Raw genomic sequence first — 13147 nt, forward strand, 5'->3', positions numbered from 1 at the left:
TTGGTAGCCCTTCACCCTAGCATGCTACTGACCAAATATCATCTCCCTGGGCAGTTTGGTTATTGAGAAGAAGTTGTTTAAAGTTTTTAACATATTTGACCCCTGTGACCTTGAAAATAGATGAAGGTCATTTATTTGAACAAACTTGGTAGCCCTTCATCCCAGTTTGCTTCTGGCCAAATATCATCACCCTAGGCCTTTTGGTTATTAAGAAGAAGTCGTTTAAAGTAAAATATTGACGCTGGACGACGGACGGACGGACGACGGACGCCGCACCACGGCATAAGCTCACTTGGCACTTTGTGCCAGGTGAGCTAATAACCTGATATTCTTTCATGTATTTACTTTTGTGGTTTTTGTGGTTCCATTGAAACTGTTAATATTAGAACAGAACATGGCGTTGAGATTAGTTTCATTGTATCCGTGCTCACGTGTATGGGGCTACACATAATTTACATCACTATAACACTGCCAACTTTGACAGCACAGTCAATCTGACATTGTAGCCCGGGGATGTACAAAATTTCCCGATACCTTGGTTTTGTCAAACACATGTTAAACGATGAGTCGACATGTGTAAAAGAAATGTGTTATTACCAGCGGGTCAGCATAGCACTTTTAACAGGATTAATTCCTGATTAAAGCATGATGCTGACTTTGATGAAGTACTTGTGGATGTTTGTTCAAGAAGAATAGAGACTGGTACATCAAGATTGGTTAACAGGAATGACACAATGAAGCTCTTAAAACATTTAATTAAAACAACAATATTGATTATAAATAGAATTAATTAAACCATTCCTTGTTCGGAAACAAAAACAAGAGGCCCAATGGGCCTGAATCGCTCACCTGGTATTAATCTCACACTTACTATCTTAAAAGTGGACTAAAATACAACTACAGGCAGAATATCAGTAAGAACCTTTTAAAAGATTTAAACATATGATGCCTGTGACTTCTGATGACATTAGGTTGAACAGAGTTTATAGTCTTCAAACCCAGCATGCTTCTAGCAAAATATCATTACCCTGGAACTTTTGGTTATACAGAACAAATTATTTAAAGATTTAAACATATATTGACCCCTGTGACCTTGAATATATGTCAAGGTCATTTATTTGAACAAAATTGGGAGCCCTTCATCCCAGCATGTTAATGGCCAAATTAAAGCACTCTAGGCCTCTCGGTTATTCAGAAGAAGTTGTTTAAATATTTTTAAACATATTTGACCCCTGTGACCTTGAATATAAGTCAAGGTCATTTCTTTGAACAAAATTGGTAGCCCTTCAACCCAGCATGTTACTGGCCAAATATCATCACCCCAGGCCTCTTGGTTATTCAGAAGAGGTTGTTTAAATGTTTTTAACATATTTGATCCCTGTGACCTTGAATATAAGTCAAGGTCATTTATTTGAAGAAACTTGTTAGTCCTTCATCCCAGCATGCTACAGGCCCAATATCAGTACCCTGGTTCTTTTGGTTATTGAGAAGAAGTTGTTTAAAGTAAAATATTGACAACGGACGGACGGACGCTGCACCAGGGCATAAGCTCACTTGGCCCTTCGGGCCAGATGAGCTAAATATACTAATGTAGAACCTTGTATTTCAATAATTTATAATTTTATTTGCATCAGAAACAAATTTACAAATTCAAATTACATTTGTTTGCCATTTTACTGAAAACAATTTAAGACACTCATTTACCTTCGAAATTAACTACCAAATTTCTTGCGTATGTTTCTTTTATCAACTGACCTACCTCTCATCAAAACTGTGGAAGATTCGTCGCATTGTGTCCTTTAATGCTGCATCTTTTCTCTCTTCCGCATCTGCAAGTTCTGACAAATATTCGTCGATTTCTGATGTCCTGTACCGTTTCCATCCCTTCTTTGATGAGAAGAGCTCGTAATCATCAGGCACACGCTTCAGGGCACTCTCAGGAACCTCCATCTGGTAGCGATTCTTTCCCGTACCCCAGAAAGTCATAGCCTATAATGTGAAGAGTAATGAAATCAGCTCAATCTCCATGTGACCAGCAATAACACAGCGGTAAGTTCTGAAAGAATTTCTTACAATTTGGCTAATATATAGAGGATCTGTCATAATTTTCCCTTCATATTAGATTTAAGATACAAGTATCATCAATCCTATTTGATTGTGACGTAATTTCCGGAGTGATATTACTCACATTACATAAACATAATTTATGTGATGGCTTTATGACACTGTGTAACACAGAAGTCATACAATCAACAACTGGTACATCACGATAATACTCCTGTGTTTGGCTGACTACAGTTTGTTTATACATGCACAACTCCCATTACAAACAAAATCCTGACCAGAAAATCTGAAAACAAAATAGGTTTTTTTCTACATGAAGTTACGATAGATAAAGGAACAAGTTGTAATTGCATCTTGAAAGTCTTATTCTTACAAAATATAGTCAACAATAGCTCAAACATTGATAACTCATAAATAACTCATCTATAAGTTAACTGATCATCAATCCATAGGAAAAATAGCGTCAAATTATGTTAATAATGTGCTTGTGAAACTTTCATTTTAATCAAATACACAGCTATCTACTTTAAATATCTAGAAACATTTCTAAACAAGCCATTCAGATTGATATGTCTCGCATATGCCCCGCTTTGACCATCAATGCACATATCAGAGAAACTAACTTAAACGCAAAATCTTAATGTTGATGGAGATGCTGACAAAGTCAAAGAACCATGAAAGGTAGGCCGCATCCAGTATTTGATGCATGGGTTGAGATGTACTACCGAAGATGCGTTTATGGTCCAAGTTTGGTTGGTCTAGCACTTATACTTTCAGAGAAACTAACTTAAACGCAAAAACTTAATGCTGCCGCAGTTAAGTCTCGTGGTACCGAGACAAAAATTCTGATCTTTATTCAGTGAAAGTAACCAGATACTGATAAAGGTGAAGTAGAAGGACAATGGATAATTACAGTAATTGTCACACCACATCTGCTACTTTATCTGTTCACATACACATTGATTAAAAATTATTGCAATGTAGAAAGAAACTAGAAAATGTCTGTAAGACGTAAATGCCCCCGCTGCCATGTGAAATCAGTTTCAGTGTTCTATAAAAAGTAACAACCACTTTGATATTGATATCCTGAAACATGCACACACACAAGGTACTACACTTAAAGTTGATAAGTTGATTTTAATATTCATATGTTTTTTCTGTATGTTATTACCATCCTGAAACACAAGGATGTCAGAGGTATACCCATATTTGACCTTTAAGTCAAGTGTTTAAATTGATTCAGTTGATGATTTTCTATATATAGCAACAGTGACCTTGGTCTTGACCTTGGATCCCTGAAACACACCAATGTCCAAAGTATACTCATACTTGACCTTTACATAAAGTTTGACCAAAATCGATGACAGAATGACGTTGCTATGTGTTTAAATTGAATCAGTTGATGATTTTCTATATAAAGCAAAAGTGACCTTAGCCTTGACCCTGGAACCCTGAAACACAAGTATGTCAGAGGTATACCCATATTTGACCTTTGTATAAAGTTTGGCCAAAATCCGTGAAAGAATGACGTTGCTAAGTGTTTAAATTAAATCAGTTGATTATTTTCTATATATAGCAACAGTGACCTTGGCCTTGACCTTGGAACCCTGAAACACAAGTATGTCAGAGGTATACCTATATTTGACCTTTGTATAAAGTTTGACCAAAATCCATGAAAGAATGAAGTTGCTAAGTGTTTAAATTGAATCAGTAATGATTTTCTATATATAGCAAGTGTGACCTTGGCCTTGACCTTGGATCCCTGAAACACAACGAAGTCCGAAGTATACTTATTCTTGGCCTTTGTATAAAGTTTGACCAAAATCTGTCGAAGAATGAAGTTGCTAAGTGTTTACATTGAATCGGTACGGGACGCGACAGGAAGGAACGGACATGTGCAACACTATATGCTCCCCCCCCCTCCCCCCATTTTATGGAGGGTTTTACATTTGTATAAAATTTGACCAAAATCTGTCAAAGAATGAAGTTGCTAAGTGTTTACACTCAATCAAACACGATGCGATGCGACGGGACACAACGCGACGGGATCGGACAGACATGGGTAACACTATATGATAATAATAAAGGCATTGGTAAACCAACACAATTATAAGATAAGGAGATCTAACGTCCTGTGGGTAGTGGTCGGTCAATGTACCGGTGTAGGGATCCGAGGTGGTAAGGAGATCTAACGTCCTGTGGGTGGTGGTCGGTTAATGTACCGGTGTAGGGATCCGAGGTGGTAAGGAGATCTAACGTCCTGTGGGTGGTGGTCGGTTAATGTACTGGTGTAGGGATCCGAGGTGGTAAGGAGATCTAACGTCCTGTGGTTGGTGGTCTGTTAATGTACCGGTGTAGGGATCCGAGGTGGTAAAGAGATCTAACGTCCTGTGGGTAGTGGTCGGTCAGTGTATCAGTGTAGGGATCCGAGGTGGTAAGGAGATCTAACGTCCTGTGGGTAGTGGTCGGTCAGTGTATCAGTGTAGGGATCCGAGGTGGGAAGGAGATCTAACGTCCTGTGGGTGGTGGTCGGTTAATGTACCGGTGTAGTGATCCAAGGTGGTAAGGAGCTTAACGTCCTGTGGGTAGTGGTCGGTTAATGTACCGGTGTAGGGATCCGAGGGGGTAAGGAGATCTAACGTCCTGGGGGTAGTGGTCGGTTAATGTACCGGTGTAGGGAGCCGAGGTGGTAAGGAGATCCACCGTCCTGTGGGTGGTGGTCGGTTAATGTACCGGTGTAGGGATCCGAGGGGGTAAGGAGATCTAACGTCCTGTGGGTAGTGGTCGGTCAGTGTATCAGTGTAGGGACCCGAGGTGGTAAGGAGATCTAACGTCCTGTGGGGGGTGGTCGGTTAATGTACCGGTGTAGGGATCCGAGGGGGTAAGGAGATCTAACGTCCTGTGGGTGGTGGTCGGTTAGTGTACCGGTGTAGGGATCCGAGGTGGTAAGGAGATCTAACGTCCTGTGGTTGGTGGTCTGTTAATGTACTGGTGTAGGGATCCGAGGTGGTAAGGAGATCTAACGTCCTGTGGGTAGTGGTCTGTCAATGTACCGGTGTAGGGATCCAAGGTGGATACCGAAGTATTCAAGTAGTGCTCCACCCAAGGAAGGTAAATACAAATCAGTCTGATGACGGTTGGCCTAGCTATCCAAAACATGTAAACCCTTGGTATTGCCGCTCCATCACTTACTTATTTAAATTATTGCAATTATTAAACTGTATTTCGTTGATATATTTCCAACTCCACACCGCAATTGTCAGAAGGGAACGCTATTTCTAAACAGGACAATAAGCAGTAGGGTACATATTTTTTGCAAAAAACAAGTACACATTATTTATCTTGGGTAAAGCCACATAGTGATTAAATCACACTGACCTTACAACCAAGTCGTGTCCTCTGTCGGTCGAGGTAAAGGTTAAGTGACCTCTCCGTGGCCTGAATGTCAGCGCTGGCCCCATCATAGTCTACATCAACACCTGTAACAGACAGGAGGAAAACGTAAGATGGTACAAAATACTTGGTGCTTGTCGGGGAAACAACAATTGTTTGAAAAAAAAGTCGCTAACATAATTGCTGAAAAAGTTCGCCATTGTCAACTGCCATTGTTGAAAAAGTCATCAAATAGGAACGAACATTCAAACAATGGCCTCTTTACATAATTATTGTACAGGTATCAATTTTATAGAATACCAAAAATATGCTTATTTCATCGCTAGGAAAAGTGAAGAGTGACTATTTCAGAATAACAAACTCAACAGGAGCCTTTGGTTTGTTTGGTTTGTTTGTGTTTTACGTCCTATTAACAGCTATGGTCATTTAAGACGTGCCAGGTTTTGGTTGTGGAGGAAAGCCGGAACTGTTCAAGGAGTAAAACCACCAACTTACGGCCAGTACCTGACGACTGCCCCACATAGGCCTCGAACCTGCGACCCAGTGGTGGAGGGATAGTGGTAGCAGAATGTCAGACACCTTTACCACTTGGCGACCGTGACCACCCACAAGGAATGTCAAGACTCCTTAACCACTTTGGTTTATAGGATTATAGGATTAATGACTATAAATGTTTATTGCACAAAATTAATCTCCTCAAATTTGTTACAGGAACAAATCCACAATATTTTGACCCAGAAAAATTGGAACGGTTCTGTATTCGACGTGATTTTTTTCGACGCACATTATCACAACCCNCCCCCCCCCCCCCCCCCCCCCCCCCCCCCCCCCCCCCCCCGGGAGATTCAGGGGTTAGCAGGTATGCCATATTGAGGAACAGACCCAAAAAGTACCCTGATAAATCCCCTGACTTATCTTTGTCAGCTTACACTGAATACACTATAGTAGGGTGCTTACCTTTGGTCGGCTTACACTGTTACACTGTATTGGGGTGCTTACCTTTATTGGGTACTATCACTCCATCCTTCTTTGCCTTATTGTGGTCAAATGAATGCTGCAAAAACATGTTTAAAGATTCATTACTTTTAACATGTAGAATGAACACATTTTAAGCCTGAATCAAGCCATCTGTTCTATCAGTGAGTTGAGAATAATTGATTTGGTATCTCTTTGTATTTAGGAATTTTCATACTGATTTTTAAAAGTCTTTTATAGAAGCAGGAGCTTCCCTGCTAGGTCTATATATAGGGGGAGGTAGTAATGATGATACACTGGGTGATGGTGTATAGTAGGCCCCAGGAAAACAACTTGGTGGAGGCAACAACAAAATTGCCCTCCTGCCTCCCTTCTCTCTATTTCTCCTGCCTCCCCTCCCTCTATTTCTCCGGCCTCCCCTCCCTCTATTTCTCCGGCCTCCCCTCCCTCTATTTATCCTGCCTCCCTTCCCTCTATTTATCCTGCCTCTCCTCCCTCTATTTCTCCTGCCTCCCCTCCCTCTATTTCTGGAAAAGCCCTCAGTTGCTCCGTTATAACAAGATCTTCTACTAAAAGCAGTGCATTGGAGTGTAATGTATACAATGTTTTACTGTATTTTACCTAAACCTCATTATATTGGCTCTGAAACATTACCCAAAAGGAGTTTCTAAATTTCCACAGTTAAGATTAAAGATGAATCAGTCTTAATAATTGCAATGTTTTGTCTATTCTAGACACTTTAATCAGGCAAGATTTATTACATATTTTACTATTAGCACATATATAAAAAGGCAAGATATATTTTTCTTTTCCTCATTTTTTTCATGAGAACAATTGCCAAATTGAAATATTACAGGATATCACATTCAGGCATATCAAGAAAAGGGATATTTACCACTTACTGGTCAATTCAAAATTCAAATTTCAATTTTTTTTATTTCCTTCACTTACCTCGAAGAACTCTATGTCGTCATGGAGATCAGGAAAATGTCCGTCACTTTCCTCCTCATTCTGTATTGTCATCGTCTTTGTTAATAATTTTGACCTGTCAGGAGAGAAACAAAATAACACAGAGATACTAAACTTTCGGGCAAATTTCACCCTTTCCTAAGTGAGAGAAAAAAATCCCACTTTCCATTGATGCTGATGAGATATGATGTGTATTCAAATGGACAGCAATAACAACATTTAAAGTAGGCTGTTTCATAACAAATACGGTGTAACTTTACCTATTAAGTTTTATCCTCATCTACATAAGTTCATATTCAATAAAATGATTGCATTATTGCCACTCAATAATTATCCCGAGGCACGAAAATGTACATTTTTAACTGCACGTTTAAATGTCAACGTCAGTTTCATTATTTTGTAGTATTGCATATTGATACCCATTTGTTAATACTTGTCCTGTTAGCTATTCTCTTGTACAAGATTTATTTTGTAGATCTGTAGAGGTATACCACAATGTATAGCCATGAGTGATATGTATGAAATTCAACGGGAAAACCATATATATTGCTAGATCAGAAAAATGCGGGAATTTGTAGCTTATATTTGACACCTGCAGGTTCTAATAATTCCACGTCTGAAAAGGAAACACTTGCTCTTCTACATGGTGAACTATTACTGTACACATCTGTAAGTACAACGTCCTTACTTGAAGTCCTTGACATGACCTTGGAATTTCTTGGCTACTTTGGACATGGCCCTGAACCCGTCTATTGTTAACAAGAAGTCCTCAATCTTCTTTTTACTGTAAGAAAAATGTTGACGTCTTGTATTTTGTTTGGTGAATATTGAGTTACAGTAGCTTCGATTTCAATGAAAATTTGCATGAATAAATACCATTGCATGACCCTGTCTCTATATAACACTACCAAACTCAGATGGTAATTGTATCAGCTAAGGATGCCATAGCCCATCCTTTATACTACATTTTGTAGCCTTCACTTTCTCTCTCTACACATCCTCGATACTCCAGTGGGTACGCTCACTTTCGCTCTCTACACCCCTGGAATATGTCATAGCAAAATTGAAGGCATGCTTCTAGCTATTTGATTGGTTTCAGGAAAAAAAAGAAAAAAAAAAAGACCAATTGCTAGATTACAGAGGAGCAACATCTGACTTCAGTCAATTTTACTGTACGCGACCGCAATATTCTTTTGATGTACATTCAACTAGTCTTCTCGTCTCATCCACAAGGTGGTGCACACTGAGCCTTCAATTTTGCTATGACATATTTCAGGGGTGTAGAGAGCGAAAGTGAGCGTAACCACTGGAGTATTGAGGATGTGCAGAGAGAGAAAGTGAAGAAAAGTGAGTGTAACCACTGGAGTATTGGGGATGGCCAAAGCCTGTTTGTTGACACTATTATTACGACATTATTACTGTAACATTGTACACACCACTGACCCTCCCTGAATGAGGGCTGCGTTCTATTCAATGAACAAGCACATAAAAAGCATACACTAATTTGATCTAAATGTTGGATTTTGATCAAATATATACTGTAAACACACTTGTTTTAGTGCACTGAAATTTTAGGGCATTATCAAATTTTAACAAATTAGCACATTGATGAATTAGGGCACCCACAAAATATGCAAAAAATAACAATACATAATTTAGCACAAAATTTAAAGTGCAAAAAGCACTAAAACAAGATTACTGCTAATATATGTTTGTAGTAATATTCTATTTGATTAACATATTCCAAAAAAAGGAAAATTAGGTATTGAACTGCTTGCTGTTGGCATTCATAGTCAATATCAATGCCAAAATGACAAAGGCAGATTCAACATATAGTACTTGTAGAAATTACATTAAATCTGTCTTTGTCTATTTGGCATTTATATTGCCTGTGAATACCAATAAAAAGCAGTTCAATTCTTAAAGACCACAAGAGCCAAGGTCTTTGCTACGATAAATTGTCAATGGTTACTGAAGCTACTTAGATTACAAACGTTTCATGCAGGTGATGTTGTTTAAAATCAGTTGTTCACACTAAACTGTCCAAGTAGTTACCTGTACTTGGCTTCATCATATATAATAGCACGAGAGTCGGGATGGTTTTTACTCTTGGACGCTGATCCTAGACTGTGGATTCTGTAAAATTTAAATAAAGCGTTTGAGTAATAAGGTGATTGTGGTCCAATTTGGGCAATAGACATTTGTTGGATGTATCTTATTAAAATAATGTTTAATATAATACCTGGATACACTTGTGAAAAAGTCCTAATTTTTTTTACATTAAGAAATGTCTGATTCTGTGACTGATACATCTTTTATCAATACGTTAATTACTATTCACCTGTTTAACGATCGCTCAAGGTCTGGTAATTTTTTTAATATTTCTGTTGTTGTAGCAACTAGGTCTGGACAGCCAATGAGATCCTCAACAGCATCCAGACGATCGTTAATGGAGACCGGGTTACAAAGTGGAGCACACAGCCACTGTCGGAACAGGCGGCGGCCTGGAGGGGAAATAAAATCATCAATCATTTAATTTCATCAATAAATCAAAAATGTTTTGCAAGATTTTCCCAAATATTGATGCTTTCTTCCTTAAAACAGAACGGTTTGAACTATCAAAATACTTCCCTTCAACTGTCCGTTTTTATCTATCTTACATATAGGTATGAAACAGAGGGATAAATGATTGATAACACAACCAGTGATTACTAATATCTACAACGTTATATCAATACAACATTCAAAGCTTTCAAACACATGGGTGTCCCAGGAATCAGGAGTGACCAACCACATCAGGACCAAATGTTTTCAGAGAAAAGTTGGTTGGGTTCTAGTTTTGACAGAGGTCAAGAATTTATCAAAAGTCAAATGATATTTCAAATCAAACTAAGACTGCATCACGACACAATAATTACCAAGCCTTACATGGGTTTCAATAAACTGCTTGTTACTATGGTTACCTACTACAGAACCTTACCATGGTTAATCATGCTCCAGTTACTGTAACCATGGTTACCTACCAAATGGTGTGTTACAATGATCAAGCTGTTCCAGCAGAGTGCCCTCCAGTGTACCATTGGCCGAGTTCTCTGTGATGTCCAGGTTAGCTAGGGTCACTCCGTCTAATACCTACAATATAACAGTCAAATCTCACACGGCTACAAAATGGTCAACACCTACAATATAACAGTCAAATCTCACACGGCTACACAATGGTCAACACCTACAATATAACAGTCAAATCTAACATGGCTACAAAATGTTTTTAGTCTGTTACATGTTAAACAGTACCTGGGTATGTGATACTCCCCCCTACCCCGCTCTCCTCTTAGAATGACCTAGTTTTCCTGAATGCAATCATACTTGTGAGAGCATGACCAGGCCCTGGGGTCGTGAAAAAATCTTAAACTTAAGTTTTTGCCTAGCAAATCATTAACGACGACACTTTTCTTGACATTATGTCAAAACTTAATACAATTTTACACTGAAGAAAACTGTATGATATGGCACCCAGGAGGATTGAAATGGAAGATAACCAGCTCTTTACCTGGGAACCAATGTAACAGACATCAACAGTCTTCGGAAATGGATTTAAAACATGACTAAATGCTTGCAAGTCCAGTGCTTTACTATTCAACCTGCAGGGAAATGGATTTAGGTCATGTCAATAACAAGCTTCTAAATCTTCACTTCCATGATCTTATATGATAATGTTAATGTTATAATATTAAGGTTTTACATTATTGTTTTAATATTATATTGGGATGACATCTTCTTTGCGCTTGTCTAAATTCTTACATTGACATATAATACCTACCATGTGCTGACGACCAGCAAATGTCTCCTTTTTACATTCTGTAACTTCAATATCATCCAAGGGACAGTACTCTTCGAAATTGTTCATGGAGAGGAGTTCCTGGTCTAGCAGGCTGTACTGTAGGTACCTAAAACGTACTTTACAATGTAGCCTATAACACTTATCTAACACAGTGATTAATTTTGTATATTTTTTGCACTTGCAGAATTCCCCCAAATATACATACATATCTGGCCCCTATTTTCAGTATTAATGCGGCAGTTTATGCCGCTCAAGTGAATAGTCCTGAATAATCTGACTTACAGCATGCTGAGCAGCAGGAGTGGAAAAAGGAAAGTCTAAATCAAAGGGGCCCTGATACTATGTCAAGCAAAATGAAAAGCTTCTGAACATAGCTATATTTTACAATTCAGTTTCCAAGGTCAGAGCAGCGAGAAGAGTCCCAAAAGGCCTAAATAATAGTTCATAACATAATCAAAGACCAATATTTTTAATGCATGGGTTACTTTTACGATTCTTGCAAGTCTCAACAATAGCCTTCATAAATAACATTCATTTATGATATGTATAGCACTCTGTTGATGCAAAGAATGTTAATCTTTTTATTTACACTGAAATTATAAGTTCACACAGAGACTACCTACCATGTGACTGCCCCCAGGGCCCGTACAGCCAGACTGTACTCATCTGCAGCAGTCAACCCTAGAGCATCCGCTGGAAATAAGGAAATGTTTCTTTGACCAACAATTGAAGAATTTAGAATTTAACCTAAAATTGTTATATAATCTCATCTATATATGTGTTTGCACATTTTGTTTGTACAAACTGTACATCAATCAAATTTCTTTCAAAATATGTAATTTGTGGAAATTGATGTTTCAAAAAACAAATATTTGAATATCTTACTCTCAGAGATCATTTTCTTGATCGTAGCTGGCCACACAAACTCATCGTTGTCTTTAAAGTAATCCTCTTCAGCTAGGCGTTTGAGTGTTTTGGAGCTATCCCAGAACTCTGATCCGGACGCCAAGCCTTCTTTTGACACAGATGTCAGGTTGTTTCTAAGCACTAATTGTGTCTTTGCCGTCATCTTGTTCTTTTCAAATAAAACCTGAAATGCACATTAAATATTGACAACAGATTGAAAAATCACCAGCTAAAAAGCTGATTTCCAACTTTTTATTTTTTTCTGTCAATTTTTTTTTTGTAGTTAAAAAAATCTTCGTTCTTACATCGATTGTTCAAGAACTTACAGATTAGAAGAAAAAAATCCTGAAAAACATATTTTGCTTTGCATAACAAAAACAGAGAGATGGCAAAGACTAACATATTTAGATTTTGTCACACTAAGAGGATTTCAAATACAAAAACAAATTTCAACATGTTTACCTGTATAGGTGTGTAGTGAGCTATCAAAGTCCTCAGTCTGGAGCAGTGCCTGTCATCAGAAAACTGGCCAAGCTGTAAGTGGACATACACAATATGTAACACCTTACGATAATGTGATAGGCTAAGGGGTGACTATTGAAACCAAATTTGATTCAATGGGCTACAGGTGCCGTATGATACATACATTAGAGAAAGCGGATCTTTCCTTTTAATGAATGATGAGAATGGCAACCAACATCACTTTTTATTGTTGTATTTATTAAAAACAAGAGGCCCAATTGGCCTGCATCGCTCACCTGTTATTAATCTAACACTTGTAATCTTAAGATTTCATAAGAACCTATTAAAAGATTTAAACATATGACGCCTCTGACCTTGATTGTTGAACAAGGACATTAGGTTGAAAGTGGATCAAGGTCATTCATTTGAACTAACATGGTAGTCCTTCATCCCAACATGCTACAGGCCCAATTTCAGTACCCTGGCCCTTTTGCTTATTGAAAAGAAGTCGCTTGAAGATTTTACGACATTTGACCC

The 13147-nt window shown here is 38.2% G+C and overlaps 1 protein-coding gene across 3 annotated transcripts in view; it reads right to left on the reverse strand.

Moving 5' to 3' along the window:
• LOC110458103 (DNA mismatch repair protein Msh6-like) overlaps positions 1–13147 on the reverse strand; it is a 44784-nt gene that overhangs the window by 15659 nt on the left and 15978 nt on the right. For all 3 annotated transcript variants that reach the window (XM_021509674.1, XM_021509673.1, XM_021509675.1), the window contains exons 15-26: positions 12611–12682; positions 12128–12332; positions 11866–11935; positions 11222–11348; positions 10425–10533; positions 9743–9905; positions 9457–9537; positions 8090–8185; positions 7384–7477; positions 6457–6511; positions 5443–5543; positions 1760–1989 (exon numbers count right to left, since the gene is read on the reverse strand). In XM_021509674.1, coding sequence (XP_021365349.1) covers positions 1760–1989; positions 5443–5543; positions 6457–6511; positions 7384–7477; positions 8090–8185; positions 9457–9537; positions 9743–9905; positions 10425–10533; positions 11222–11348; positions 11866–11935; positions 12128–12332; positions 12611–12682 — 1403 coding nt within the window. The remainder of the gene's footprint in view (positions 1–1759; positions 1990–5442; positions 5544–6456; positions 6512–7383; positions 7478–8089; positions 8186–9456; positions 9538–9742; positions 9906–10424; positions 10534–11221; positions 11349–11865; positions 11936–12127; positions 12333–12610; positions 12683–13147) is intronic.

Source organism: Mizuhopecten yessoensis, unplaced genomic scaffold, assembly GCF_002113885.1.
Source record: "Mizuhopecten yessoensis strain PY_sf001 unplaced genomic scaffold, ASM211388v2 scaffold9431, whole genome shotgun sequence".
Classification (NCBI taxonomy): Eukaryota; Metazoa; Mollusca; class Bivalvia; order Pectinida; family Pectinidae; genus Mizuhopecten; species Mizuhopecten yessoensis.